The sequence below is a fragment of the Haliotis asinina genome, chromosome 7 (assembly GCF_037392515.1).
Source record: "Haliotis asinina isolate JCU_RB_2024 chromosome 7, JCU_Hal_asi_v2, whole genome shotgun sequence".
In the NCBI taxonomy this organism is placed as follows: domain Eukaryota; kingdom Metazoa; phylum Mollusca; class Gastropoda; order Lepetellida; family Haliotidae; genus Haliotis; species Haliotis asinina.
The window spans coordinates 61,560,140-61,587,543 of NC_090286.1; the positions used below are offsets into that span (position 1 = coordinate 61,560,140).

Consider the following 27,404-nt stretch of genomic DNA (forward strand, 5'->3'; position numbering starts at 1 on the left):
TTGTTGTGTGCGAGTGTGCGTGAATGTGTGTGTGAATATGCGCTTGTACGCATTGATTTATATGTACACGTTATTGCACGTGTATTCACGTTAACCATTCATACTGTAATCCTTACATACTACGACGAGGTGGAAATTTGCCCACTCACCTGTACTGGTGACGACAGACCTGACTTAAGTGACTTACATTTATAATACACGGTGCATGCAGCTACAGCAGTTATATTCACGTTTGCTGTGCTTGTAAGGGCAGAAGGTGACAGCAGCGTGGCCAGTAACTTGCCGTAAACAAACACGTGAATTGTAGCAGTGATAATCCAGTGACCAACAATGTGACGTATGTCAAACAAAGTCAGTGAGGGTGACCGCCAGATCCCCTTAGTCGCTCGCCTCTTATGGGTTGCTGTGGACCAGTTCTAAACCGGACCTTCAGGGGTCACACCACACACTGCTTTGCGTTGTAATCACACAAGCACCTATGAAATCTCGCGACTCTCTTCCTGTAACAACAATAGGAGTATCTATATTAGAAAAATGAAGTACCTCATGCTGAAACACCCTATTCATCAATGGACCATGCCACAGTTAGATAGGAAAGAGTAACTCAGATGTTACATACAACCCAAACATCTATTTTACAATCATAAAAGGGATTACATTAAGCTAATACCTACTGCTCTCACTGGGCGTGTCGCAGCTGGCAAGGCGACGTCCCCACCCCTCCTTCCACCCCCGCAGGTGGTGACACCTAATGGTGGTGCGCTTCATAATGCAGATGCTAATTACTGGTGTGTATACTGCCCGGACTCGCACTTGGTCCATTCATGTCTAAATATTCATAGCATATACTGTCCTCCATTTTCAAGACCCCACCCAACACAATTCTCATAATTACATCTCACAATTGGTAGATGATACAACAGCATAAATACTATTCACAAGACCGGTGCAGGTGTTTACGACGACTGAAAAAGCACATATAGATTGACAATGTACGTTTCTTGTGCGCACACTTTCTTTTATATGGAGCCTCACCGCCCATAGGAATGTGTCATTTGAAGACATCGTTTACATACTAACCACAAAGAAACAACAGCGCAACCGGGGTGATAAAATTCGTGCGATTGTATTCCTAAGAGGAAAGCTACAGCCAGGTTTAACTGTTTGGCCGGCACAGCATGACAGGTGTGATCCATGCCGCAGTCCCCGGGAGGACAGGCACACCTGTAGTCACTGTCAACCTCCTCTCTGCTGAGGGCGATTGTCATTGACATCGCGGTGCCTGTTATGCTCTGTATGGAGGACGGACGGCAAACCTGTCTGTTCACAACCGTTTCTCACACAGCACTGGGCTCCAACCTCGTACCACGAGCCAAAGCCAACAAGCAGCACGACTGGTATAACATCTGGATGAGAAAATGTACAATATGGCGGATCCAACTGAAGCTAACATCGGCATTGGTAAGTCCCACGTCACTGTCCCCGTGGCGTCTTGAGTAATCCCTTGAAATTGATAGTGACACCAACTAGGTAGGTGCACTAGCACTGCTGAGCCACCATTACGTGTCACTAAAACCTCTCCTCCTACATTGTATTGATTGTGCCAGTGATAGTACCTTGGGTTACCTGTAACATATTGTTACAATAATATACTAGTATATGCGCCGTCATGTTGCCCGAGACAATATGTCTCTTATCTTCTTTACTCTGAGGTCTTGAATCACCTTCCCTGACTATTGGTACTCATAGTTTGGAACCGAAGCGAATGAAAATGACGTAACATCAAAGTGAGCGGACAAATAGATTTTGAAAATACCCAAATAAATCCACACACACTACAGTAAATCAGTCTCTGATATGCTTGGTATCAGTACTGTTGTGCCTTTGATTTCTTGTCATGTTTGAATGATCAGATCATTTAAGGAATAGGTTTTATATTTGTTTCCGTATACGAGAGTAAATACTTATTTTTAGCTTACAATTATCGATCACAATAGTGTTATTTAAGCCCGATCAAGGTCTTTATAATTATACTGGTACCTACATCATTATACTCGCCCAGCCGCTATCATCCTTGTTACCACGCTGTAAACGGCTGGAGATCCTACCCGGTGTCAACACAAGGTTCCCCTAGCATTAAAACCTGGATCGTTTCCATTTTCCCTGAAATTGTATTCCGCCTCTGAATAATGTATTTATCTTTGCCAAGAATCGATACAACATAAAATGTTGTATCACTTATCTATATACGCTGGCCATATTGTTGTCTTTAGCGTCGTTACACTGGTCAATGTTTCAGAGGCTTCACTGTATCAAACTATTGCCAGTACAAATATCTAGTTAACGTACTTTCTTTTATAAAGTGTGTACACTTCGGGCGTCTTCAATGGTCGCGTGAACCTAGAGTAGATTTTCACCATACCACGACCTTGTTGTCTGCTCGGCCAAGCAGAACCCGAAGTTTCACATTTTGACAACTTTTAACGTCGCTTCCGGGTATAAGTGCGGCTGTCGAGATGGTGAGATTGAGATTGAAATGATTTAAGCCAACTTCTGAAAAGGTATATTTTGTTGGCATGGAATATATCTCCCTCTTCCTGTAAAACAGTATTACCGAATAATATTACTGAACACCTATACATAACATTTAAGGAAAACAATGCGCCCACAAGTGTCAGGTCCTGGAGCTATGTTGTGTGACGTAAGATGACACCAGCGTTCGCCCAGTCTGTAGGTGATGTGCTGGACGATCATACCTGTATATACGTATGGCATATGTTTCACTCGCGTGACGTGTATAGTATTCTCCTGGGCCGCACAGCGCTTGCGGTCGAATTATTACAGTAAATGTTTGTCCTGTCATCTGTACTACACGGGAGTTAACACATGAGCCATGTTGCAGCAGAAGATCCCGGTAAGTCACTTTGTCACCATCCTGACCGTAGTCTTTTACAGACGTAAGATCTGCGAGGCCTCAGACTCATACATAGCGAAAGTATTATCTTAGATTAGTACAAGATGTAGGATCTGCTTGAGTATGACATCGTATCCAATGTAGGATCTGTATGAGCATGGCATCATATGTGATGTTGGAACTGCCTGAGTATGACATCATATGTAATGTAGGATCTGTATGAGTATGACATCATATGCAATGTAGGATCTGCCTGAGTATGACATCATATGCAATGTAGAATCTGCCTGGGTATGACATCATATGTAATGTTGGATCTGCCTGAGTATGACATCATATGTGATGTTGGATCTGCCTGAGTATGACATCATATGCAATGTAGGATCTGCCTGGGTATGACATCATATGTAATGTTGGATCTGCCTGAGTATGACATCATATGCAATGTAGGATCTGCCTGGGTATGACATCATATGTATTGTTGGATCTGCCTGAGTATGACATCATATGCAATGTAGGATCTGCCTGGGTATGACATCATATGTGATGTTGGATCTGCCTGAGTTTGACATCACATGCAATGTAGGATCTGCCTGAGTATGACATCATATGCAATGTAGGATCTGCCTGGGTATGACATCATATGTAATGTTGGATCTGCCTGAGTTTGACATCATATGTAATGTTGGATCTGCCTGAGTTTGACATCACATGCAATGTAGGATCTGCCTGAGTATGACATCATATGTGATGTTGGAACTGCCTGAGTATGGCCTCCTTCAGTCTGTTGGATCTGCTGGGTCTTCGTTTCTTACAGCCGGTAGATGAGTATAGGATGTACATGTGCCCTGGCTTGTACAAGCTGTACAGGTTGCCTCGTACAGGCTGTAGTAACTGGCTGAGCTAAGCCTGATATACAAGCTGTTGTGGCTTCTAAGCCTAACCACATACAGGCTCTGTCGTGTCACAAGCAGTAGACACCCACTGGTAGAAGTCATAGTAACAACACTAGTACAATAGGTACATGTATATGGTAAAAGGTGCAATGAACCTATCCCTTCGTTAACTTACCAATCATTACACTTACAACCAGGTGAGAGCCGGAGTAGGCACATCTGTTCACTGAGGTAAATTATGTATTGATTATACCTATAACATAGTGAGAACAATCAGTGACTGTTCTGTATCATAAATTGATTGCACGAGTGGTTCTGTTGTAAGCTGGTCCAGTGAACTCTCTCGAACTGTGTTCAAGTACAAGGTTACATCTGTGACGACTTTCAGTGATTCCACGAGGGTGGTATGACAAGTGACCAGCTCCTCTTATCAAGTCATGCTCTGTGTTCATATTCAGTGACCAGCTTTTGGAGATTAACAGTGATTCCATTATTAAATGGAATGATAAACTTCATAATCAGTGTTTTAATGGTTAGTCCTTGTCTCATGAACTGACACCAGTGGGTTGGGTTGGGTTGGGTTGGGTTGGGTTGGGTTGGGGTGGGGTGGGGTGGGTTGAGGTGAGGTGAGGTGAGGTGAGGTGAGGTGAGGTGAGGTGAGGTGAGGTGAGGTGAGGTGAGGTGAGGTTTAACGTTGTACTTCAGAGTATCTCGCTCATGCAATGACTGGCATGTGTGATATGTGTGGCTGCTTGTACTAGCCCAGACTTAAGCTGGTTTTATTGAGCTGGCCCACTGAGATACCATGCCGCAGTTAAGCATGAATGCCCAACTCAGACACATTACATTATACTATAGCTGCCCAGTTCAAGTTGAACCCTTTAATGCCGAGCGCCAGGAACAACAAGTATCATATTTGAACGTCATTTGGTATCGATGCCGCAAACTTCCGCGCTACTGACAGACGCCCCAAGCGCTACACCACGAAGGCCGTTTCCAGTACCTGAGACCTCAAAAAAAAATGCGATGGTTCGTTAGGTGGGCGTACACTACAGTGTTTAGGGTTGGCAGCGAGATCCCCTGCCCGCAGTGGCACCACACAAGTACCTGATGTAGGCATCGTTGATACACCCGCGTGTGCGATAATGCCACACGTTGTTATTCAATACTGTTTTTGCCCTGAATACCCATCTAGTTACAGGTGGTACTCTTTAACTACAAACGCTGTATGAGGCTAAAATATTGTGAGTCAAATATTTCTTATTGATTTGCTTAGTATATGCATATCTGATTTGGCCACTTCAGTTGAACGTGGCCTAGTGAACGTATATTTCAATTGCATAGTCTACTCTTCTTTATGGAAATGGATAAACAGTGAGGAACAAAAGCTTTGGCATTTGCTACAGACGCAGACATGCTATATTTGACCTAAGTTTGTCCCGGCAATATTAAAGCTTTTTGACGGCGGATTGTAGATAATCGCGTCCGAATAAGACAATCCTGTGATTAACAACATGAGGATAGACCCATGCAATTGGTATACAATGACAGACAGATATTTTATTTAAGTCTCACCTCATATAAAAGTGCAGATATATACATATAATATACATAAAATAAGCCAAACTTTAAAGGTTATGAGAGACTGTTATGTAAAAGTGACATATATGATAAACGTAACAATGTAAATTAGCCGTATTAAAGATATTTTCTTTCTGGAAGTATATGAAAGCAGGCTTGGGCCTGTTCTTTAAAACGAATGACATGTGTCAGACAAGTGAGCGAATGTGACCATCTGATCACCCCTCACTACAAGCATGGGTTTCCTGAAGATCAATTCTAATCCATATCTTCACGGGCACCAAACGTCTGCTGGGTACTGTTCGTGCATTAGCCGTACACGTGACGTACTGCTATCCACCCCACCGGAGTGTGAAGTAAAGTAACTGCTTCAGCGGTACACGTGACATGCAATTATTCATGCCTTGGAGTGTGAAGTACGGTAACTACTTCAGCGGTTCACGTGACGTGGTATTATCCATACTTTGGCGTGGGAGGTACGATTAAAACCTCCTTTGTAAACATGTGACGTAGCCATGGGGACCAGGAAATAGCAATCACTGCAAGCAGTGTATGTATGGCAAGAGACATGTTATTTAATGACAATACTCGTTCAATGTTAATGTCGACCTATGACCACTGTCGTCGGTGCCATTTACTAAATGTAGGACACCCGATTATGTTTACATCTGTTCTGATTGGTCAGTTTGTAAACAACTTCCTATCACAGTACCACGGTTATAGCACATATAAAACTGCTGTCTTCGTATCATGTACTGTTATTTGATTTATGGATGTGATGCAAGGAGGTCATACACTGGACAGTACATGCGTCAGATGGCCATCCCTCATGACTCGTGGCGACGAATCTAATGAATCCTCTCTCTATATATTAGCATTTCTGAGACATACATCGTAATTCATCGCCCCTCCTTGTCTGTCAACACAGTGTGGTACACATGGAGGAGGCCGTTGTTAACGCTGATGTCGGTCATCCACGCTGCAAGACACCAAGGTATGTCAGCTATAGCCATGGCGGTGGGCTAGTGTAGCGGAAGGTAAGGGGTATATGCCTGCAGTAATACATAGCCCATCCATCTAGTGAGGTATGTGGTCGAGGCCACATCGCTAAGTAGTTCACATGTACATCGTACACTTAGCAGAATACCTTACTGACAGAGGTCATCAGCTGTACTGCACTACAAGAGGACGCAGTGGCTGTAGTAGGCAGTCGGTTGTCAGTTGACGGTTGTCAGTCGATTTTTCAAGCGATTGGTTCTTTCTTAATACAGAATAGTGTACTTACATGCGGAGAGAAGAAACACAATGATGAATTGTTCTGTGAGAAATATCGGATGGCATGCAATAACGCATTCCAAAGATAATGTTTGTTAAAACTATGATATAAAACGACACTCATGACGATTCTGATATTCGGTTGACAAGAGTATGATACATGTTTACCTACAGTCAGTCCATGTACACACACTGAGGATGTGTATAAGTGCTTCGACCTATATGCTTTCCCTTATTAACAACCGCTATTGCCGTGCTCACGTGAGTCTGTAGTTGGTCTGTGCTCTACACACTTAAATAGCATGTTGGCTGTGGCAAACAGTGAGGAGCATAATTCCTCATACACATATAATCATTGCACAGCATGAAGCCGAGAGCCTTCTTGTGACCTTTCAGAAGAATTCCAGCAGCTCATTAGTTTCCGCTTTGGGTATAGGCCATGTATGGAACATTTCAGAAACATTTGCAACCTTCTAGCTCCCTGAAGGGATAAACATCCCTGCCCAGTCGACCTGATAGTACAGCTGAAGTGCCAAAGTAAATGTACATGAAAGTGCAGCATACCCGGTAACCCCAAAAATGACGAGACCACTTTCCTCAAGTCGAACCCGAAACTGGTTTGTGGTGGTTTGTGGTTTCTCCTGGTTTCGAGCGCTTTCACTTTGAGTATTCACTTTGTTCTAACGCATACGATAGTATGGGAGGTCTGATCAAGAAGATGACGACTTCCCATGTTCATTTACTACAGTTGTTGGTGGGAACGATTTGGAAACGACCCTTTCAGGACATCCAAAACCTAAGAAAAAAATGAGAGAACAGAGCTAGATCTTTACGAAATATGTCACCCCTACTGCCGACAGTCAGGATGAGCAAGACTTTCAATTTTCTGTAAAACGGATTACAGGGGACGTCATGCTCAAGATAAATGGATGTTGAATGTTTCCGTGGTTTGACAGGAATAAAAGTATGCGTTCAAGAAACCGGTTTAGCGCTCATCACGATGCAGAATGGGATCGTCCTAAGATACGATTCTGTACATTTAGTTTGGTTAGGGTGCATTTCTGTAGTACCTGTGGCGACAACGACCCCTTCAGCTATACTAGACGGTTGTGTATTTGGAGAATCGAGTATGTTAACTGTCTAGTTTGACAGATTCACTGACGACCGTGTTATGTGTGATCTCGTTACATCACTATGAACACCTTTACAATGACGTATCTGGTGATAGATATTGTGAATGTACGGTGGTCTGTCTCCTTCTTACGGGTTGAATCTGTGTTTTGTCTCTCTGTAGGTCAAATCCAGTATCTACCAAATGTCTCGTTGAATGTTGTCCATCCGTATCTCATAGGTATGCAAGTTCACAATTTGCAGATTAAAACGTATGATGTTGAATACTTATCAACTGTAACATTTCCTTTTCTTACTATCTTCCTATTTCATACTAACTATCAGTTAAAATGAAAACAAGTTTTCCAGTAACATTTATGTTTGTACAACCAAGGCGCCTCACTAATGATAGTGACAACACGCGATGAAGTTGGTACAGGGTCAAGATCCACAGACACAGCACAACACATACATAATTTTGTATTAAGTGTTGTCGTGATCTGTTTTGGCATCAGGGCCAGAATAGATCATGAGTGCCCATTTTCGTCTCTCAGAAGGGCATCACGGCTAGAGTAGGTCATCAATGCCCATTTTCGTCTCTCAGAAGGGCATCACGGCTAGAGTAGGTCATCAGTGCCCATTTTCGTCTCTCAGAAGGGCATCACGGCTAGAGTAGGTCATCAGTGCCCATTTTCGTCTCTCAGAAGGGCATCACGGCTAGAGTAGGTCATCAGTGCCCATTTTCGTCTCTCAGAAGGGCATCACGGCTAGAGTAGGTCATCAGTGCCCATTTTCGTCTCTCAGAAGGGCATCACGGCTAGAGTAGGTCATCAGTGCCCATTCTCGTCTCTCAGAAGGGCATCACGACTAGAGTAGATCATCAGTGCCCATTCTCGTCTCTCAATTGGCATCAGGGCAAGAGTAGGTCATCAGTGCCCGTGCTCGTCTCTCAGTGGCATCAGGACCAGAACAGATCGTCAGTGCCCCATGTTTGTACCCATCATGGCCGGATTAGGTTATCAGTATCAGAGTAGGTCCCTGGTTTTATCTACTGAAGGTCATCAGTGTCCATGTCTATTTCTCAGGTGGCATGAGGGTCAGAATAGGTCATCGGTACCCTGCGTTTGTTTCCCCCTTGGCACAGACTGTCGGTGTCCATGCTTGTCTATCAGTTGATTAGATTGCCGGTGCCGATGCTTGTCTCTCAGTTGATTAGATTGCCGGTGCCCATCCTTGTCTCTCAGTTGATTAGACTACCGGTGCCCATGCTTGTCTCTCAGCTGACCATCAGGTACTGATGTAAACTGGGAGGCAGATGTTACACGTCATCCTTTGTGCTGTAGCACGTGTTCTGATGCAAGCAGATCATTCCTGTAGTACACGGCCCAATCTACACTACTGCGCCATGACACGCCGTGACAGATATAAACATGTACCAACTCCGGAACCTCTTAATGTGAAGGTCATTAATCGATCTAGAAATATTATCTTAATGTATTTGCTCAGGACTGGTAATCATTTACATATTTTCGTTGGTTTGCAGAGTGAGGGAACGGGAGGACGAATGGTATTTTGGGGGTGGTAGACGACAAACACAGGATGGCGACTTATGACACGTGTTATAGTTTACTTAAGGGAGTATTGGAAATGTTTATCTGAAACACTATTTCTGACGATGTGAGTTAAACGGTTGCATGAACGTTCTGTGATATTGCATGAGATTTTGTTGCTGTTCCAGAGAGGGTTGACGTCGATGGAGAAGAAGAAGGTAGTTAGTCTTGCCACACTCGTGATACAGACAACGTGCCTCGTTCTGACAATACGCTACTCCCGCATTGCACATGTCAGCGGGCCACGGTACTTGACGTCGACGGCCGTGATCCTCTCTGAAGTCATCAAACTACTGACATGTATCGTCATGTTGGTGTCTACAGGGGACACGTAAGTTTACCTTTTCTCCGCATCCAACACCACGATTGTTTGATTGAAGACATACAACAGACTTTGTAAAGACCTACAAATCATAACGATTTTACTATTTCAACATTCTACGAAATGTCGCAGCAATAATGAATCACATGGCGTTCAGTAAATCGTTCTAATACATTTCAGTTTCGGTCATCAGTGAATGGGCACTCCCAGTTTCTTTAAACGTAATATAACTCTCTGCCTTGCTTTCCCTGACTTACAAGATGAGATAACAATATTTATGTTAAATATACCGAAAATATCCAACCTTGCGAAGTTGTCATGGGGTGTTTCTCAGTTGAAATGCTAAAATCAACCACAGATATCGGTACACGTACAGGTCAGGTGCAGAACTATATTAGAAAATCAGTCAATCAGTTATAATCAAACATAGTTTTAGGTTTACAATCACCGTGTTACACATTACAATCTAATGTTCAGAACACGTTCCTGTCGAATATATTGAAATAGGCGTCTCCATTCTTGAAGCCACAGGAGTATTTGGTGTTGTGTTAATCCAGTGTTTACAGAAAGGTATCAAAATTGTCAAATAATCAAATCACAGGAAACCCAAAAAGAGCCCCGAAAAGGTATTGTTTGACAAACTATCGCATCCTAAAAGCTTATCAAACTATTCTATTCCCACTAGCAATGGCGGTAGATCTAAAATCCACTCAGTACCTCAGCCATGTCTCGGACCCTTGCAGTGGATGCTCCAGACAATGGCTCCATATATGACATACTGTGACATGATGATGCATCCGGTACTTGTATCTGTCCTCCAGATCTCTGTACACCAGCAGCGCCAGGGAGCAGGTTCTGGAGACCCTCCGCCTGGCCGTGCCTGCGGGGCTGTACACCCTGCAGAACAACCTACAGTTCGTAGCGGTGTCCAACCTAGATGCAGCAACCTTCCAGGTGACGTACCAGCTGAAGATCCTCACAACAGCCATGTTCTCCGTCTTGTTCCTCAGACGGCAGCTGGCCAATCAGAAGTGGGCATCATTGGTGCTATTGACAGCAGGAGTTGCTCTGGTGCAGGTTAGTAGTTTCGGCCACTAAGTCGGATGTATGCTTCTTGGGTGAATGAACTGAGTTGTAGATATTATCAGAAATTGTTAAACATATTCGATCTAAAGATGCGAAGAGCTGAGTGAGTGAGCAAGTGAGTGAGTTTAGTTTTTCGCCGCACTCAGTAATATTCCAGCTATATGGCAGCAGTCTGTAAACAATCGAGTCTGGACCGGACAATCCAGTGACCAACAACATGAGCACTGATCTGCGTAACTGGGAACCGATGACATGTGTCAACCAAGTCAGCGAGCCGACCACCCGATCCCGTTAGTCGCCTCGTACGACAAGCATAGTCGCCTTTTATAAGCAAACATGGTGTCCTGAAGGCCTATTCTACCCCGGACCTTCAGGGGTAAGCAAAGAGCTGAAGCTTTCATTGCATGTTCCCTCAACCACTCGCTCTCGAGTTTGTTTCCTTTATTACCTTGTGAAAAATATCTTATCTGTGACAACAGTCCTCCATTTATCCACATAAATTAGCCATTTGGAGAAGCATGAGAAATAGGTTTAAAATGACAGATTTCCCTCGTATACTTGTACATATTTATAATTGGTTCTGTCCGTTTACTTTTATATGTAATTCCCGTTACTGTAAGGTGACGTACATCGCCCAGTGCTCTTTTTATTATTTGTTTCTGACTGACATCTTCTGGCAGCTGCCGGTGACCCACAGTTGTAATGGTGATGGGTGTGTCAACACCACAGACACCATGGGGAGTGCTTCCTGGATGACGGGCCTTTCAGCTGTGATTGTTATGTGTCTCAGTAGCGGCTTTGCAGGTGTGTACTTCGAGAAGGTACTGAAGTCGTCCAAACAGTCGCTCTGGATACGGAATGTTCAACTAGGTAATATCATCGGTAGCGAACTGAAGTGCAACAGCTAATTTCATTAATCAACTTTGGATAAATATGATTTCATACACAGAGAGCGTTTAAATATATCATTTCAGGTGAATGTTCTATCGTAATATGTACGTTTTGCAGCTGTTTCGGGGATTATATTTGGTGTCCTGTGTGCCTCTTACTCCGACACAGAGGCCATTCTCCAAGACGGGTTCTTCCAAGGCTACAATGTACTCACGTGGCTCATAGTGATACAACAGGTGCGTGACGACAATGTTGGACCAAAGTACACCACTCATATATGACATATGTCAACACAGTCATAGTGATGGATCAGGCCTCGTCACGTTTATGGAGGCTGGATGCTTCACTGACGACAGTGGGACGTACTGCTTATGCAGTCTTTATACTTTAATGTCAGATATTCAGACTGTATAGAATGCAGGGGGTGATCAAGAGGGGCGAGGTGCAGTAGCGTGAATTCGCTGCATGACCCAGGTTAATATGACACAAAGATATTAGTGAAACACGGCTCAAAGGTGTACCAACAACTCCACACTCACAAGTAAATATACCATCACAATGTGTCCCCCTTATTCCTGTAACAGAATAAAACCTACAGGTATTATGTATCTCTACTGGCTTGATGTGCATTTGCCTATTGGTTCCATCCTTATTTTGATTGTAACCACACAACTGACGATGTTGCAGGCGGCGTTGGGTTTGGTGGTGTCGGTTGTCATCAAGTACGCCGACAATATCCTGAAGGGCTTCGCCTCAGCCCTCTCCATCGTCCTCTCCTGTCTCGTGTCCTACCTCATTTTCCGCGACCTCACCATCAACTTGTAAGTATCCTTACACTCCCCTGCGCCGGGTGTGCGTGTGTCCTTATACGCATAGCTACCCACGTAACACATCAGATCGTAGATCACAATAAAAACTTAGCATTGTCTGGGTAAGCCCACCGTCTCAGTTATGGGAAATATTGCACACCCACACCGACACCCACACTCACACAAAACTCCTCAGCGCACATACGCACGCACACACACTATATTTCCAACGTATAATAAAAAAAGTGATGTGCAAGTATATGAAGATCTCTAGGGTGTCCATATAGCCTATTGAGGCAAGTTTTGACGTGTAGGCAGTGTGTCATTTCCACAAATAATGATGTACTATAATGTATTCATACACACGATTCAGCTATTCAGAAACTATACCATTTGCAATAAGATTAATACCTATGACAATCATCTGCACAGTCCAGTCAAGACAAGTATTTGTATCCGTGGTGAAACAATCTCACTGATATTAATTTTCATACCTAGTGTATTCCTCCTCGGGGCGGCAACTGTGACAGCGGCCACCTTTCTCTACAGTTTCGACCCCAGTCAACGCCTGAACGGTCATTCCAAATCGGATATGGTATAGAACTGGATCAGCTAGTCAAGGCGTTGAAAGTGACAGTTACTACCGAATGAGGAACGGATGTCTTATCAACGATGGTGCTAGCCTCGAAGGCAACGTTTCATGTGTCATTGTTTACACTCACCAAAATGACTGCTATCCATCCTGCCAACATTGGTGGCAAACCAACAGGCATTTCTAGTCAGAGTAAAACTCTGCCACACTGCACTATCCTCCAACGATAACACCAAATGCAGGATGCTCATTCCCCAAATATCGGCTGCATTCCAAAGTCCACCGAACTGACCAAAGAGGCTCTTGAAGTAAACAAATAATTCAAAGCACAATACTATGTGCATCGTTTGTGATTTGGTTGTTATGAGTCTGACTGTTAGTGAAGTTGTGTGTGTTTGGTGAGTACTGTATATACCCAATTTATGATGACTGTCATAGCTTGAATGACTCCCGATCATGATGCCTCCATATATATTATGCAACATAATTTATGCAACGTTATACTGAACTGAGTTGGACACTGTGCAAGACTAACACCATGAATGTCAGGAGAACACCATGTAACACCAAGGACAACTACAGATCATCATGGACCCAGATGGACCACAAAGGACCCGATGTAGCACGATGGAACACTGTTAAGCAAGAAAACTGACGAATGAAGTGCCTGAGCCAAAGGGCTAAACAACAAATAGATATTTTTAAGCCAGTTCCATCTTCAATTGGAGCACACTGCTTAAGGCTCAGATGAAAGAAAAACTCATTTAAAACAAACCAGTAATCAGATTCCAGTTGTTTGGGAGAAATTGACTCCTGGGAAGAAACATATCAAAATATTTATCATTTCTGTCACGGTTGACAATTTCTTTATTTCACTCAAGTCAAACTACCCGAGGTAACAAACTGTTGTGATGGCCTTGGTTGTATAGTCTTGTGGCACTGTTAATGTTATGGATGCTGTTTGAATGCTGTATTTATATGGTGGGGGCAGAGAGTACAGTCAGTGTGAATGCCAGCTTCTTGTATATCATTGTTGTGTCTACCAATGTCTTTCATGGAATCTGTATCCAAATACTAAAAGTACAGAAACACATCATGTGAATGTGGGGTGTAGGTAGTGATGGCCTTTTGTGCCAATATATCACAATGTACTTTACTCTTTCAGCTGTTATATTCCCATGACTATTTTGTTTCAAGTTTTCTATTCAAATTCCCCATATCATTAATAATACATAGTGACACAGACACAGATACTCCGACACACACACGACAGGACCTGTAACAACTGTCTTCCCAAATTAGTTATTTTGTATTACCTCCCCTTGGCCAAAAGGATGTTACTAACCAGTGCATACAATATAATCCAAACCTCTCCCATGGAAGACTGACAACAACAGTGATTCCACTTACAATTGTATCTTGTTTGATATTATTAGACTGAAAACGATTTGGAACCCAGGAAGTTCTGAAAATAGCTCTCACAGAGACACTCACTATAATTTCCCGTCCATTTGCATTTAATTGTATCTCATTCTATTAAATGAATCTCATTTACCAACTTGAGGTGTCAAATTTTTACTGTCGATATATTACTGTCAATTGTACTATCCAAAATAAACCTGTTATCATTACAATAAAGAATGTTTGTTCCTTCATCAGTTCATACAAGCATATGTACACCTGATATCAGAAAGACATACCCTTCTTGGGATCTTTAAAAAAGCACATTCAAAGTTAGACAAATCATAACCTTAGTTTCATACAGGAACAACGTCAAACAATTCAAACCACCCAGAATTGTCAATATGTCAAACTAGCGAGTTGTCACATATGACAGGACAGGGAGGAGACTGGATGTACTGGACATGATGGAATACTGCTCCACATGAAGGCAGAATTGACCTTGGGAAGGTTCACCAAGTAAACTACACATTCTTGTACTTTGGGGGTTGAACACCATCAGGAATAAGACCAACACTCGCAGCGTAACGCACATAAACTGACAGTAACACAAGTCCACAGAGCCATACAGTCTCTCACAAATGGATGTCCTATGAAAGGATCCTAGATCAGGACCTGTGATGCACCATGGACAAAACTGTCCAGATTGGAAACTTTGGATATGATAGACAAAATATATGTAAGCATTTTTATATATAAAAAAATCACTGAGACTGAGTACAGGTGTGTCAAATAATTATTACCAGACAGACTGACATTGAACACATTATACAATAAGAATGGTAACAAGTATTCAGTGTCTGCAAAGACTGCAACTACTGTGGATTATGCACTTAATCATTTCCTCCTCCACTTCTCTCTCTCACATGAATGCACCTAGACGCAGGTTCTGAAGGTTCTGGACTACACAACAAATGTCAGCTTCAGATACACTTTATTGAGCATAGCATATGTTACATGATGGAAGGAATATATACAACCTACAGATCACTCATTTCAGAAGACTGACAAAAAAAATAGAAAAGTATAAAACAACTTAAAACATAATGAATTCACACACAGATGTTCATGCACACGTGATTCGACTGTCTCAGGTCTCGGTCTTGTCAATAACCACAACATTACCCATGACCTCAGACATATTTATTATGCTTCATAGCATGAAACGCTCATGTGTCAAAAACTGAAACTTAATGAGAAATAAATATGTGGTTGTCAATCAGGATATGATCAAACTGTGCCTTAGAGCTGTTGAGCATTTAATGAACCAAAAGCTCATCTGGAACTCAAGTCAAAACCCACAAAACTGCAAACAAATAACATTTATTGATCATTTAATACTAAATACAAAAGACTGCAGGTGATTTGGTAGTAGTGTTCTTTTTCTGCACCTTCTCCATAAGCAGAAAGACTGACCCCACTCAGGAATGTTGGTGTCATACACAGTGGTTATTGTCACACACTTCCAGGAAAACATAACCTGCCGTCAGAATGATGTGGAAGTCAACTAAATGAAGCTTCTAATAAACTCTGAATAGGATCTAAAACTGATCTAACATAAGACATTGCTGAGTGAGTTCTCTCCTCTGAGATGCCACTACTATTATTTGGCATCGCTGTTGCATACCCACCACTGTGACCAATCCCTGAGTTTCTGAAGCTGCTTAAAGACTTGAGATGCTGCTCATTACACAAAACAGTTGGAAGAATGATGACTGAGAAATATATTCACATCTTTGAGTCCTTTAATGTAAAAAATAACATATCATCTATATATGGTTTAGACAGCAATATTCTAATCTACTCCCAAATACCCTGTCACAAATCTGAGGTTGGATGGTAGACAGAAAAACTCAAGTCTTCATAAACTTGTATGCTGAACAAGTTAAAAAAAAAATCAAATTACTCATCTTCATGAATTGCAGACAGTTTCAGTAGGCCATAAGGTATCATTTAGTGCTACATTCCATACACTTTTGAATCAATGTGAAATCCAAAATAAGAAACAGCATGCCTTCTCTCTCCACGTCGTGCTACCTTAGCAAGAAATCCTGTGAGCAGTGTAGACATATAATTGAAGTAATGATTATACTGTAAAAACGGTCCACTATGAAACACTGTTGTCTAGCCTCAATATGACCACACGACAAGGTATCACCATCTGACCCATGTTGGTGAGTTTACCCATGCGGACCCTGTATCATACTGGGCTTACCTCCTACATCCAGCTTACAAGACTGACTTTGGTTTCGGCAATATTCCAGCAATAACATTGTGCAGAAAACCAGAAACGGGCTTTACACAATGTGCCCAGGTGGGGAATCAAACTCGGGTCTTTGGTATTACGAGTAAATGCCTTAACCACTAGGCTACCCCACCACCCTTCAAGCTGAAAAGCTGTGACAGAAGCAGTGTTAAACAAAACCCACTCACTCATCACAACTACCCCTACCAATCCTATAATATGGTACAAAGTATCAGAACCACATCATGAATTTGTCCACCAGCCATCGAATGGCCTCGTGTTCCTGTAGTACAGTGGAGACAGAGGAGCCATCACACCAGTTAAAGTGTAAACATAAACAATGTAACGATATCTGATAATATAAATACATTGCACTGGAACTGGGTTTTCATCTGTCATGTTGGAGTCATTCCTCAGTGAAGCCAGTTCCAGAGAAGATATATATTTTCTAGTTTTCCGTTATAGAACTTGATATACTATATACATTGATATGCCATGACAAATAACAGCCATGGTTTACAGGGAGGAGACGAAAGGTACCCTCAATAAACAATGGCATAAAGATATCAACTCAACCACATGATTATGTACTGTCATAACAAAGACATACATTGTTCTTCTAACATAACAAGGAGATGTATGAGCTGAGGCTTGCCATGGTTTCCTGCCTCCCACTGGTCATGCTGGTAGGCTGACATGACACACCTGACTGTATCCACAACACCCACCTGGTGTGTTAACCTACAGCAAGGAATGTATCCTCCTTGATGAAATGACTCTGGGAGCCTGGGGCATATTTAGACAAGTACAAACCTTTAAAATGAAAGGTATTCTGTTGTAAACAAATTCAAATCTTGGTACTTTAGTAACATTTTGGCAGTCAAGGATAATAGTGAAAGTAAAATTACATTCTAAAACTGACCTGAATTATCCATGGAGTTTGAAACATAAAACTAGAATCTATTCCTGTTACGGATTTCAACCAACACACAAGGTATGAGAAAGAAAATCAGCTGGCAGAAACTCTACAGTGTCATGCCCTCACAGAAGATTATTTATTTAGATAACATGAAAACTGGCTTAAAGTATCCTCAGCTGGATAAAAAGAGGTTTAAAATAAGATGCTGTTTGTAGAGAGCAGTGCAAGTAAAACATTTCATGTGCTATAATTCATCAAAATCATCTCCCATGTCTTAATGATGCATACAGGCACATGACATTCTTCACAGTATTCACACAATCAGCCAGTCACCAGACAGCACAGCACCACAGAATCAGACAGACAGACAGACAGACAGGGTCATGGATTTTACCCTACTACACATTGCAATCATTTACAAAAGTCTGGAATAATTGTAAATTTCACAAACACATGTAGTACCTAAAGTGAAAAGATAATGTTATTAGTACACATAGTAGTAGTGATATTGATACTCCTTAATCTGAGCTCCTAAATATTTCATATAGTTGAAGAACATCAAGACACTTTTAGAATGTATCTGGAAACATTTGACAAAATGAACAAAGTATCTCCTGATATGTCTGTCTGTATTATCATGTCTTTGTAGGTTACATGTCTAGCTGGGTCGAGCAAGAATCATGCTATATAAAACAGGTGGTGATGGTATCTGCAGGAGTTTCTGTCCATGGAGGAAGGTAGACTGCTGTCATCATTGAACTCCTTCCAACTGCTATGACGAGCTGGAAGAAATAACAGACATAGTGTGGTTATGGGTTGGTGATTTTCTTCTTGATCTTCCATGCTTTGGGGTTAGTGAGTGGTATGGTTTAATGCTTTTATAAAGAGCTTATGGCAGGAGACGCCAGAATAGCGCTTCACACATTTTTGGTCAGAAAAAGTTACATAACACCCTTACAATCACAATGTCCCATCTCATGTCTACTACTCAGTGATAATAACAGACAAAATCACGGTACTGTATTGTAGCAGAAAGCACTGAAAACTGAAAAGTGAACTGGCAGACATGTCATCACTAGTGTTGGGAATTTGTTAAAATCTCATAATTGATGATTGGTAAATTACAACCGATCAATCATCGAAATAATTGGTTAGGGTCATTTTTAAAATTCTCACGAACAGCGAGTCATAGCTGAGTGGGTTAGGCAGCTGACTTTGTGTGCTGGCGATCCTGGATGGGACTCAACCAAACAAAAGCACTAGATTCTGTACTTCACTAAAAAAAATGTAATCCCAAACATAATGTATGTTACATCTCATCACAGTGACGGTATAGCCAGTGCTCTGTCAAACCTGGAGGATTCACCGCTAATTCTTCAATAGGTAGAGACCTGAATGGGTTGGCCAATCTACAAAGGTACCAAAACTCACTCACTCACTAATGTTTTTGTATAAGAACGGCTTTATATTGTATCCTACTGCCTACTCATGCTGAGTTTAAATCATGAATGAATCATCCCCAGTATGAAGAGGAAGTCGTGTGTAATACTCACCTAGACATCACCTTGTTTACACTAGCAGTCATTACACTCAACACTCGATCAATCTCAGTTTTGTCCAGCCTGCAGTTCACAGACACTCGAATACTGAAATAAATACAACATAATCACAGTCTAAGTAAACTTAGTCTCAGTGTTATTCGTTACACTAGACCACTGAGTCTAACAAACTATAGTAGGAGGCTCAACAGTAACCCTGTGACCGTCCAATCAAATGCAAGACGGTTCAATAGATTTCACCAATCAGACAACGGCTACTACTTAGGATTGGAGGGACTTACAAAACATTCAGGTTCCTGACACAGATCTCTCTACAAACAAAAATCTGCATATAACACAGACAATTGACCTGCAGTATATATGCTTTGGGGTTTGTGTTGACATGGTTACCATTAGCCAATGATGACAGCCTTGAATATTGCCAAAACACTATTTTCAGCGACTATTTACTCACCATTGTCATGGTTGTGTGTACACCGTGTGCATCACCCGGAGGCAAGCATACGCAATATAGCATTCAGAAGAGAGGATATGCTAAATAGTATTCGGAATAGTTCAGGTACGAACCTTTTCGAGATAAAAAGTTCAAAAGGTATGTGCAAATATCCATTTTCGCGATTTGCTAAGCAGTGTTCTGGTTGGTCAATCTCAAAGGTTACCTGACGCGACCTCCCATAAGGTTTTGTTAGACTCAGTAGTGGAGTGTAATGAAAAGTACTGACGCTAGGTTTACTTAGACTGGTACAAAACAATCAATCTCAGTTTTGTTCAGCCTGCAGTTCACACACTCTCGAATACTGAAATAAATGCAATGTAATTAATAACTGTAACATCTGAAAAAGACCATAAGTCTAAACCAGCATGTAGTCACTTTAATCAGATTAGTCATACCTAAAATAAATCACATGTATGATGTGTGCCAAGATACACTGTATTTAAATACTTATCAGAACAGAAGAGAATGCAACATTAACTCTTGGTTTTATAATAAATCAAAGTAGAACACTATAGTACATTCACTCAAAGACACCCAGCAACCACAGTGCATCCAACATGCTCCTATGTTTTTTAACACCATTTTTACATGTTCCTGTGACGAGGTGACACGCTGATCCATTCTTCTTTGACATGGAGAGTCAGGTAGGCAGCATGAGTATGCAGATCACCATGACCTGAGTATGGAGGTGGGTGTACAGGTCGCAGTCCAGGGGCAGACATACAGTGGACAGCTGGTCAAGAATTCTGCCACACTGAAAGGTTCTTATGGAAAGGCAAGGACAAAGTAGTGAACTACGCCAGTGAATAAACTCGTCTTGCTATGATTTACGGAGTAGCGTTAATGCAGGAAGAGCAGGAGGCTCCAGGACTCAAAGGCGATGGTGCTGTCTGGAAGGTGTGTCTTGCCTCAGAGGTACACCAATCAGGGGCTACCCAGGGAAGATGAACATATGAAGTTGACACCAGTTTCTGCAGAGCTTATTGAAGGAGCACTTAAGTTAAAAATCCAAGTCAGTAGGTTATCCCACTCAAAGATTTTAAGCCTGAGAGTCTGGGAATTTTTAAACATACATCTGAAAGTGATGACTGTGACGAGTAATGAACAAACTGGAAACTGTGCGGATGCAGATGCTACTCTCTGGGAACTGACCGATAGGACTGACCTTCATATGTGTGAGGTTCCAGGGCCTCCTTCCAGATGTAGTGTCTGGGAAGTTGACCAGTCATCAAAGCAGTTGAAAGAGTAGTGACATGACTTGTTTCACAACTACTTTGATGTTTCACAAGTCATCTGATGATTTCTAATATGGCTGAGCCTGCTGGAGGTGCTTAGCTTTAGGCCCTGAGTGAACTCAGAACATTGGCCTGTACATGATGGAAAGAGACTGCCTGAGAGTCTGTCGCATGTGTCAGAAGTTCTGGACTGTCAGCCTGATCTGTCAACATCTGAAGTCTGAGATGCTCAGCTCACAGGAAGGAGTGAAACATTCATAGCTGTGGTAACATAAGGGCAATCCCTCTACATCAGGCTTTTGAAGGTGGTCAAGATGTTGGAAGAACAACAACAGCTGGCTTGCACAGGGAAACTTACGGAAATTTTCTCACTCAACTGACTCAACACACTCAACTCACACACACTCAACTGAAGATGGGGACCCAGCAATCGGGGCAAAGACAGCAGACATTTTTCCCTTGCAATTACACTTAACAAGAAAGCACAAGAGGTCATTATCACCGTCAGACAATGCTGTTCATTGTCTATCAAATTTACAATAATTTCATACAAAAGGAAAGAAAGCCATGACCATAGAGTGACATTCAAGGACAGAAAATGGGAGGAAAATAATCTGTGCCAACACAAACTGTACATGTACACAGGAGATAGAACACAGCAAGGACATGAATAACCACCACAATCATGACACAGTACAAGATGCACTCCGAGAAAGAGAAAAGGTTGAGACATGTTTACATATTTAGGTAGGACCTTAAGTCACGCTATTCCACAGGAATTGGTGATTAAACAGGAACAAAAATGTGTTTAGCCAATCATAATTCAAGAAAGAAACCACAATACATCCTGTTACTTTGGATGACAGGAAAGCACCGGTGCAGGCTGGGAACAAAGTGGCTGGAGGGCATATTCAGGTGAATATTCTACATTGGCAGCCACTGTTGTACAATCGGACAAGAAGGGATACTGTTTATTGTTGTGGTAGAAATAGTTGAACATATACAGAACCTGAAGTTACCAAGAGCAGCTATGATGATTATGCCATCTATCAACTGATATGTCACATGATAAATTCTGATTTTCACACAACAGAAGATGGAGCTATGTCTGCTGAACACAAGACAAGATAGCACTCACCTAGGGCATGGAAGAATGTGCTCCTCCTTCTCGAGGTAGCGAGCCAGAGTCAGTGCTACGCCCTGCATCATCGACTGTAACAAACATATTCACATTCTAGGAATCATTTTGGATTTCTGCTTGGACAAAAGTTAAGGTTTATCCATGTAATATATATGCATCCCTGAAAGTCCAAGGGAAGTAACTCAAATTCATGTCTCAATAAAACTGTAAGGTAACAATTTCAAGTATATTTTCCTTAAAAATATTGGACCAGCAAACTGTGTGATTTGACTGCTCTAATGACAATGGCGCTGCCATGACAATGTAGCTCACATGGTCAACAATCATCTGCAGGGTCTTCATGTCCAGATCCCGGTCGTCCGATGGCTCAGACAGGCGGACATGCTTGATGGGAGCAATTGGATCACCGACAACACAGAAGCCCTCAAGTCTGGAAAACATTACACTGAAGTCAGATTCTATGGCATGAAGACATTGTACATGCTGAAGTTATATCATACCTGTCATAATATATACACAGCATGTATGGAGATAGAACATATTCTTGCTTAAATCTTAATCTAGATTACAAGTCCTCTGAAGTGTTGATTACCACAACTAGATTCAGAATGGAATGTCTACCTGAACTGGAAAACAAAGAGCTAATAACGTGAACCCACATAAACAGCTGGCCTCCATGATGTCCAACCAATCACATTAATCATTGTCATGACAAGTATGACATTCCAGGAATCCCCAGAAGTAACCTACACATAACAGTGAAGATCCTTCTACTCACTTTGAGAGGCCCTTGTGCATCAGCTTGGAGTTTTCCTCAAGCTGTACCAGTAAGCCTGAAAACAAAAAAGTGAAAAATAAATATTGTAGTAAAGGTATAAGGGTCAAAGCCATGCTCAACAGTCCAGTGAAATCCAGTATCTTACAACCTGGACATTAATAGTACAGGGAAGCTAAGCTGACACATTTGTTGGCCTTGACCCTATCTATGATAGTTTGACTGGTTCCCTTAGTCACTTTAAAACGTTGGTCACTTGTGTATTTCAACAGAAGGGTTATGATAGTGTTTGTAGTATTAGGGATTTGTTGTATCGGCTGTGATCACAGTCACACTTGCCTGAGCGATCTCATGGTGCACACTGATGACGACAAAGAATCATCTAACCTACTGTTAGACCATGCAACACAGGCATAGGTTGTTGTAGACCAACTCTAACCAAAAGACACTGAATGTAGGGTCCCTATCCACAAACTATACTAGCACCACCACATTCTTAAGTCTATGATAAACAACAGAGTTGAACAAAACTGTAGAGGTTATGAATTCTTTGAAGAAAGTCCTCTTAGAGGTACATATCAGCATTTTAATGTCCATTAAAAATTCCCACACTAGTTCTAACTATATTTCATAACAGAGTATTTACAAAACAAAAACTTGTTTTGTCTTGTGAAACCAGCCTTACAGGATCTCCAAGGACCCTATACAGCCAAGAGAGGGTAACTCTGGCTGTCTACCTCACAACTCAGTTATAATGCTGAATGTATCACTAAGAATGAAGGGAGGCAGGTGGCCAAACCCCAATGAGGACTTTCTTCAAAGAATTCATAACCTCTTCAGGTGTATTTAATCCTTAAGGTACATATAAGCATGAAACAGACTCCTAAAGACAAAAATATTAGGGAGTGGCATTCTGTCTGAAAACAAAGTCCATTCAGAGAGCAAATCTGCAACCGTACGGAAACAGAAAAAGACACCTACCTTGTCACCTGACTGCTGATGTCAATCAAGGCAGGGACATGACTAAGGTGAGGACTCAGCTGTCATTGCTTATATGCCCATTGGCTGAATTGGGGAAACATCCAAAATAAACCCAGCCGACCAAACCCAAGGTTTGGAGGTGTCGAATATGGGAAACTCGCCGAAACAAATCCTAACCCAAGGGGAAGCCAAGGGAGAGCAGGACTGAAAACCACCAACAACTGACTGACCAAACTGTTCACGCTCATACGAATGTTTGTCAAGTTGGTAATGACAGATAAATATGCTTGGCTGGCTCCAGATAGCTGCTGAGCAGATCTCCTCATTGGGCAGTGCTGCAACATACACCTTCAAAGTGGCTACTGCTTGCATCGAATGAGCTTTCAATCCCTTGGGAAGAGATAAGCCTTTATGTAAGTATGACATACAGATCGCGGATATAATCCACCGGGATACAGTTTGTGTATTAGCCGGGCACCGTAACAACAAAATAGTTGCTTCTCCTTATGAAGAGACACTGTTCTCTAAATGTATGCTTTAAGGGTTTTCCTATTGTCTAACACAATACGGCATGTGTTACCAGACAGTGCAGGAAGTGTAAAAATGGGGAGATTGATAGGCATCGTGATATGGAACGCATCTTAGGGCAGTAGGAATCTGGTAAGCATATGCTCACCAGATGCTTATGGAACATGTAAGTTCCAGATCTCATGACAAGTCATATCTGCCAGATGTGACCGCCACCAAAAAGGCTGTTTTCCAGCTTAAAGCTGTAACAACAGGTTGGCCAGATCATAAAGGAGAGGGCTGGAGAGCACTCTAAAATGATGGATAAGTCTCAGGGAGGATTTGTGTGTCGAACGACTGGACGCAGTCTGTCCACATCTGCTAGAAAGCGCTCCCTCGGTGGGTATATGGAAGACTGAAATAGCCTTGGAGTAGCCTTGGATAGTAGACGCAGATAAGCTGGATTCTAACCGAAACCGCAAAAAACTCCAACATTTCGACTACAGATGAAGAAAAAGGATCAAGAATCCCTCAGTTTCCAGACAGTGGCCAAGCCATCCACTGAATCATGGGATTCAGGTGTGGCTGGTCATTCTGAGATAGAATATTCGGTCACCGTAGTAATAGTACAGGAGGGTGAAATAGTTATGCAAGTATTACCGCTTCAGCATATCCTTTGCTGAAGCCGAAGGATAACTAGAGCCAAGGACAGAAGGCCGCACGTGAGAGGAGGAGGGCTGCTCGACTAAGTGCTTGGAGTCCTTAAACTAGCTAACAGCCTCCGAGGCTTCCCTGACTACCGGGAAAGCCCTGGAAATAAGGTAGTACTTAACTGCTAAGGCAGAAACAGCAGCTATAGCCAACTGAAGCCCACTACGGATCAGACACTTCCCCGCATTACCCGTTCCTGAGTCTGAGGTAGGGGTGCCGCCAACTCGGACTGCCATCTTGCCAGCCACATGGCCAGGAGAAGGGAATCAGAATGGCAAAGTTACAACAATTTATCAATGAAAAATTTATTAAAATCTAAATATTTTAGATATTTAAATACTTACCCTACCATAGGTCTTATGCATATTACCTCAAGCTTCGCTAGAAGAGATCAGACAGTCGTTGATTCGCCATTCCCTGGGTGGTTACCTCATGTAATCTACGAATGTAGTCACGGAAGTGATGTGATCTCCCCTCTCGCGCGAGAGCGCAGAATCCAAAATTCACTTTTACCGCCAACCGGAAGGTCCGAAGAGTCCAAAGTGGGGAGGAGCATCCAGCGTTGGGAGGGAGTCACCGCCCTATGGTAAGGTAAGTATTTAAATATCTAAAATATTTAGATTTTAATAAAGTTTTAACTTACCTTACCATAGGTCTTATGCATATGGCTTCGACAGATGGATGGTGGTGTGGACTCCGGAGGACCATCCCTCAGCAAACAGTGCACATGCATCAGGAGAACATGGGAAACCAATGCCAACGGTCTCAGGATAACACCTGGAGCAGGACAAAGAGTAACCCAATAGAACTCCAAAGAAAAACCGATGCACCCTGAGGGTGAGGTTAATCTTAAGACCAACTGTAAGTAACAGCGTTATTACCTAATGGGCAGACGGTCGGGTAAGTTGCTGAGCAACTACCAGTGGACCAAATGACTGTAACCCCTCCACATCTTCAACTGCCAGGTCCCTCAAGTAGTGGGAAGCGAAGACAGTTGATGATTTCCAGAAACAGCCCTCCATGATCTGCGCTACCGTGCAGTTACGATGAAGGGCCATTGTAGACGCCAAGGCCCTGATCTCGTGCGGGTTATTTGCTACCGGATGAGGCAGGAGCTTGTCGTCGTAGGCAGCCAGGATTGTCGATCTGAGCCAAAGGGCAATCGTGTTCCTGTTTACCTCTCCTTTGCAGGTCGACGCAAATGGGATGAATAGTCTTTTGCGGGACCGTCTCCTGGAGGCTGACCTTTTAATGTAACATCTCAGAGCTCTGACCGGACATAGCAGTTCCTCCTCCAAGTCATGATGACCAAGGATCATAGACAAAGGAGGGATGGAAAATAACCTGTAGGGCTGCCCGGGAAGCGGGTTCTTAGCCACAAAGTCCCAGAGCAGACCCAAATGGACTTGTCCGTGCCTTGACTGTTCAAAGTGGATCTGTGTGACGTCAAGAGCATGGATCTCACTGACTCTAGCCGCTGTCGCCAATGCTAGTAGGAAAGCTGTCTTCTTGGATAGGTGTTCAAAAGAGGCTTCCTCTAACGGTTCATATGGCGGTCCTCTAAGATGTTGTAGAACGACATTAAGATCCCAGGCTGGAGGACGAAACTTGGCCTTCTGGTCTTCCAGCTTGAAAGCTTTGAGAAGCGCAATAAGTTCCGGAACCTTTGAGATCTGTTTATCTGACTTGATCGCAAGGACAGAATTCAATGCTGACAGATAGGTGCCTAGGGTACTGCCAAAGAGATGTCTAAAGTTCCGTAGAAAGAGAACTTTGACACAAACTGAGGGGATGCTGCCATAGGATCTTGAGATCTTTCTGCGCAAAAATTCTCGAACGAGCGCCATTTGTTGTCATATAGGGATCGGGTAGAAACTCTATGCGCGCCAGCTATAACACTCGCCACGCGCATGGAGTAGCCTTTAGCCTTTAATGCCCTCTGCAAATGACCCATGCGTGAAGATGGAATCGCAGTGGATCCGGATGCAGTTGTCGACTGTGTGGATGCCGAAGTAGATGCAACCACTCTGGAAGTTTGTATGGTTCTCCGCTTGCGAGCCGTCGAAGGTCAGGGAACCATGGCCTGGCTGACCACCAAGGTGCGACCAAAGTCTGCTTGACTGAGTCTGCTTGTTCTGAGTCTGCTTGACCTTAGCGACCACTTCTGAGAGAAAGGGCTGGTGGTGGAAACGTGTAAGCGTCCAGACCTTACCACGACAGGGACATCGCGTCGATCGCTCACACCTCAAGGTCCATAAAGTGACTGAGTGGAAACCCTGTGCTCCCGG

General features: G+C 42.6%; 3 protein-coding genes across 4 annotated transcripts in view; 1 reads left to right on the top strand and 2 right to left on the bottom strand.

The window, feature by feature from the left end:
- Positions 1–27,404, bottom strand: part of LOC137291711 (replication termination factor 2-like) — a 559,227-nt gene that overhangs the window by 493,812 nt on the left and 38,011 nt on the right. The gene's annotated exons all lie outside the window — the stretch shown is intronic.
- Positions 1,190–14,724, top strand: LOC137291708 (UDP-N-acetylglucosamine transporter-like). Of its 2 annotated transcripts, none has more exons than XM_067823161.1 (7): positions 1,190–1,461; positions 9,515–9,717; positions 10,530–10,785; positions 11,475–11,664; positions 11,803–11,921; positions 12,373–12,506; positions 12,993–14,724. In XM_067823161.1, exons 1-7 carry the CDS (start codon positions 1,288–1,290, stop codon positions 13,093–13,095), a joined length of 1,179 nt encoding a protein of 392 aa, XP_067679262.1. In that variant the 5' UTR covers positions 1,190–1,287; the 3' UTR covers positions 13,096–14,724. The 2 variants fall into 2 exon arrangements, with proteins under 2 accessions (XP_067679262.1, XP_067679263.1); XM_067823162.1 differs by lacking the exon at positions 1,190–1,461 and adding an exon at positions 2,749–2,914.
- LOC137290984 (serine palmitoyltransferase 1-like) overlaps positions 15,465–27,404 on the bottom strand; it is a 31,563-nt gene continuing 19,623 nt past the window's right edge. Inside the window, exons 12-16 of the mRNA XM_067822218.1 lie at positions 22,921–22,975; positions 22,455–22,572; positions 22,140–22,213; positions 19,265–19,357; positions 15,465–18,493 (exon numbers count right to left, since the gene is read on the bottom strand). Of these exons, the coding sequence (XP_067678319.1) occupies positions 18,484–18,493; positions 19,265–19,357; positions 22,140–22,213; positions 22,455–22,572; positions 22,921–22,975 (350 nt within the window). The 3' untranslated portion in view covers positions 15,465–18,483. The remainder of the gene's footprint in view (positions 18,494–19,264; positions 19,358–22,139; positions 22,214–22,454; positions 22,573–22,920; positions 22,976–27,404) is intronic.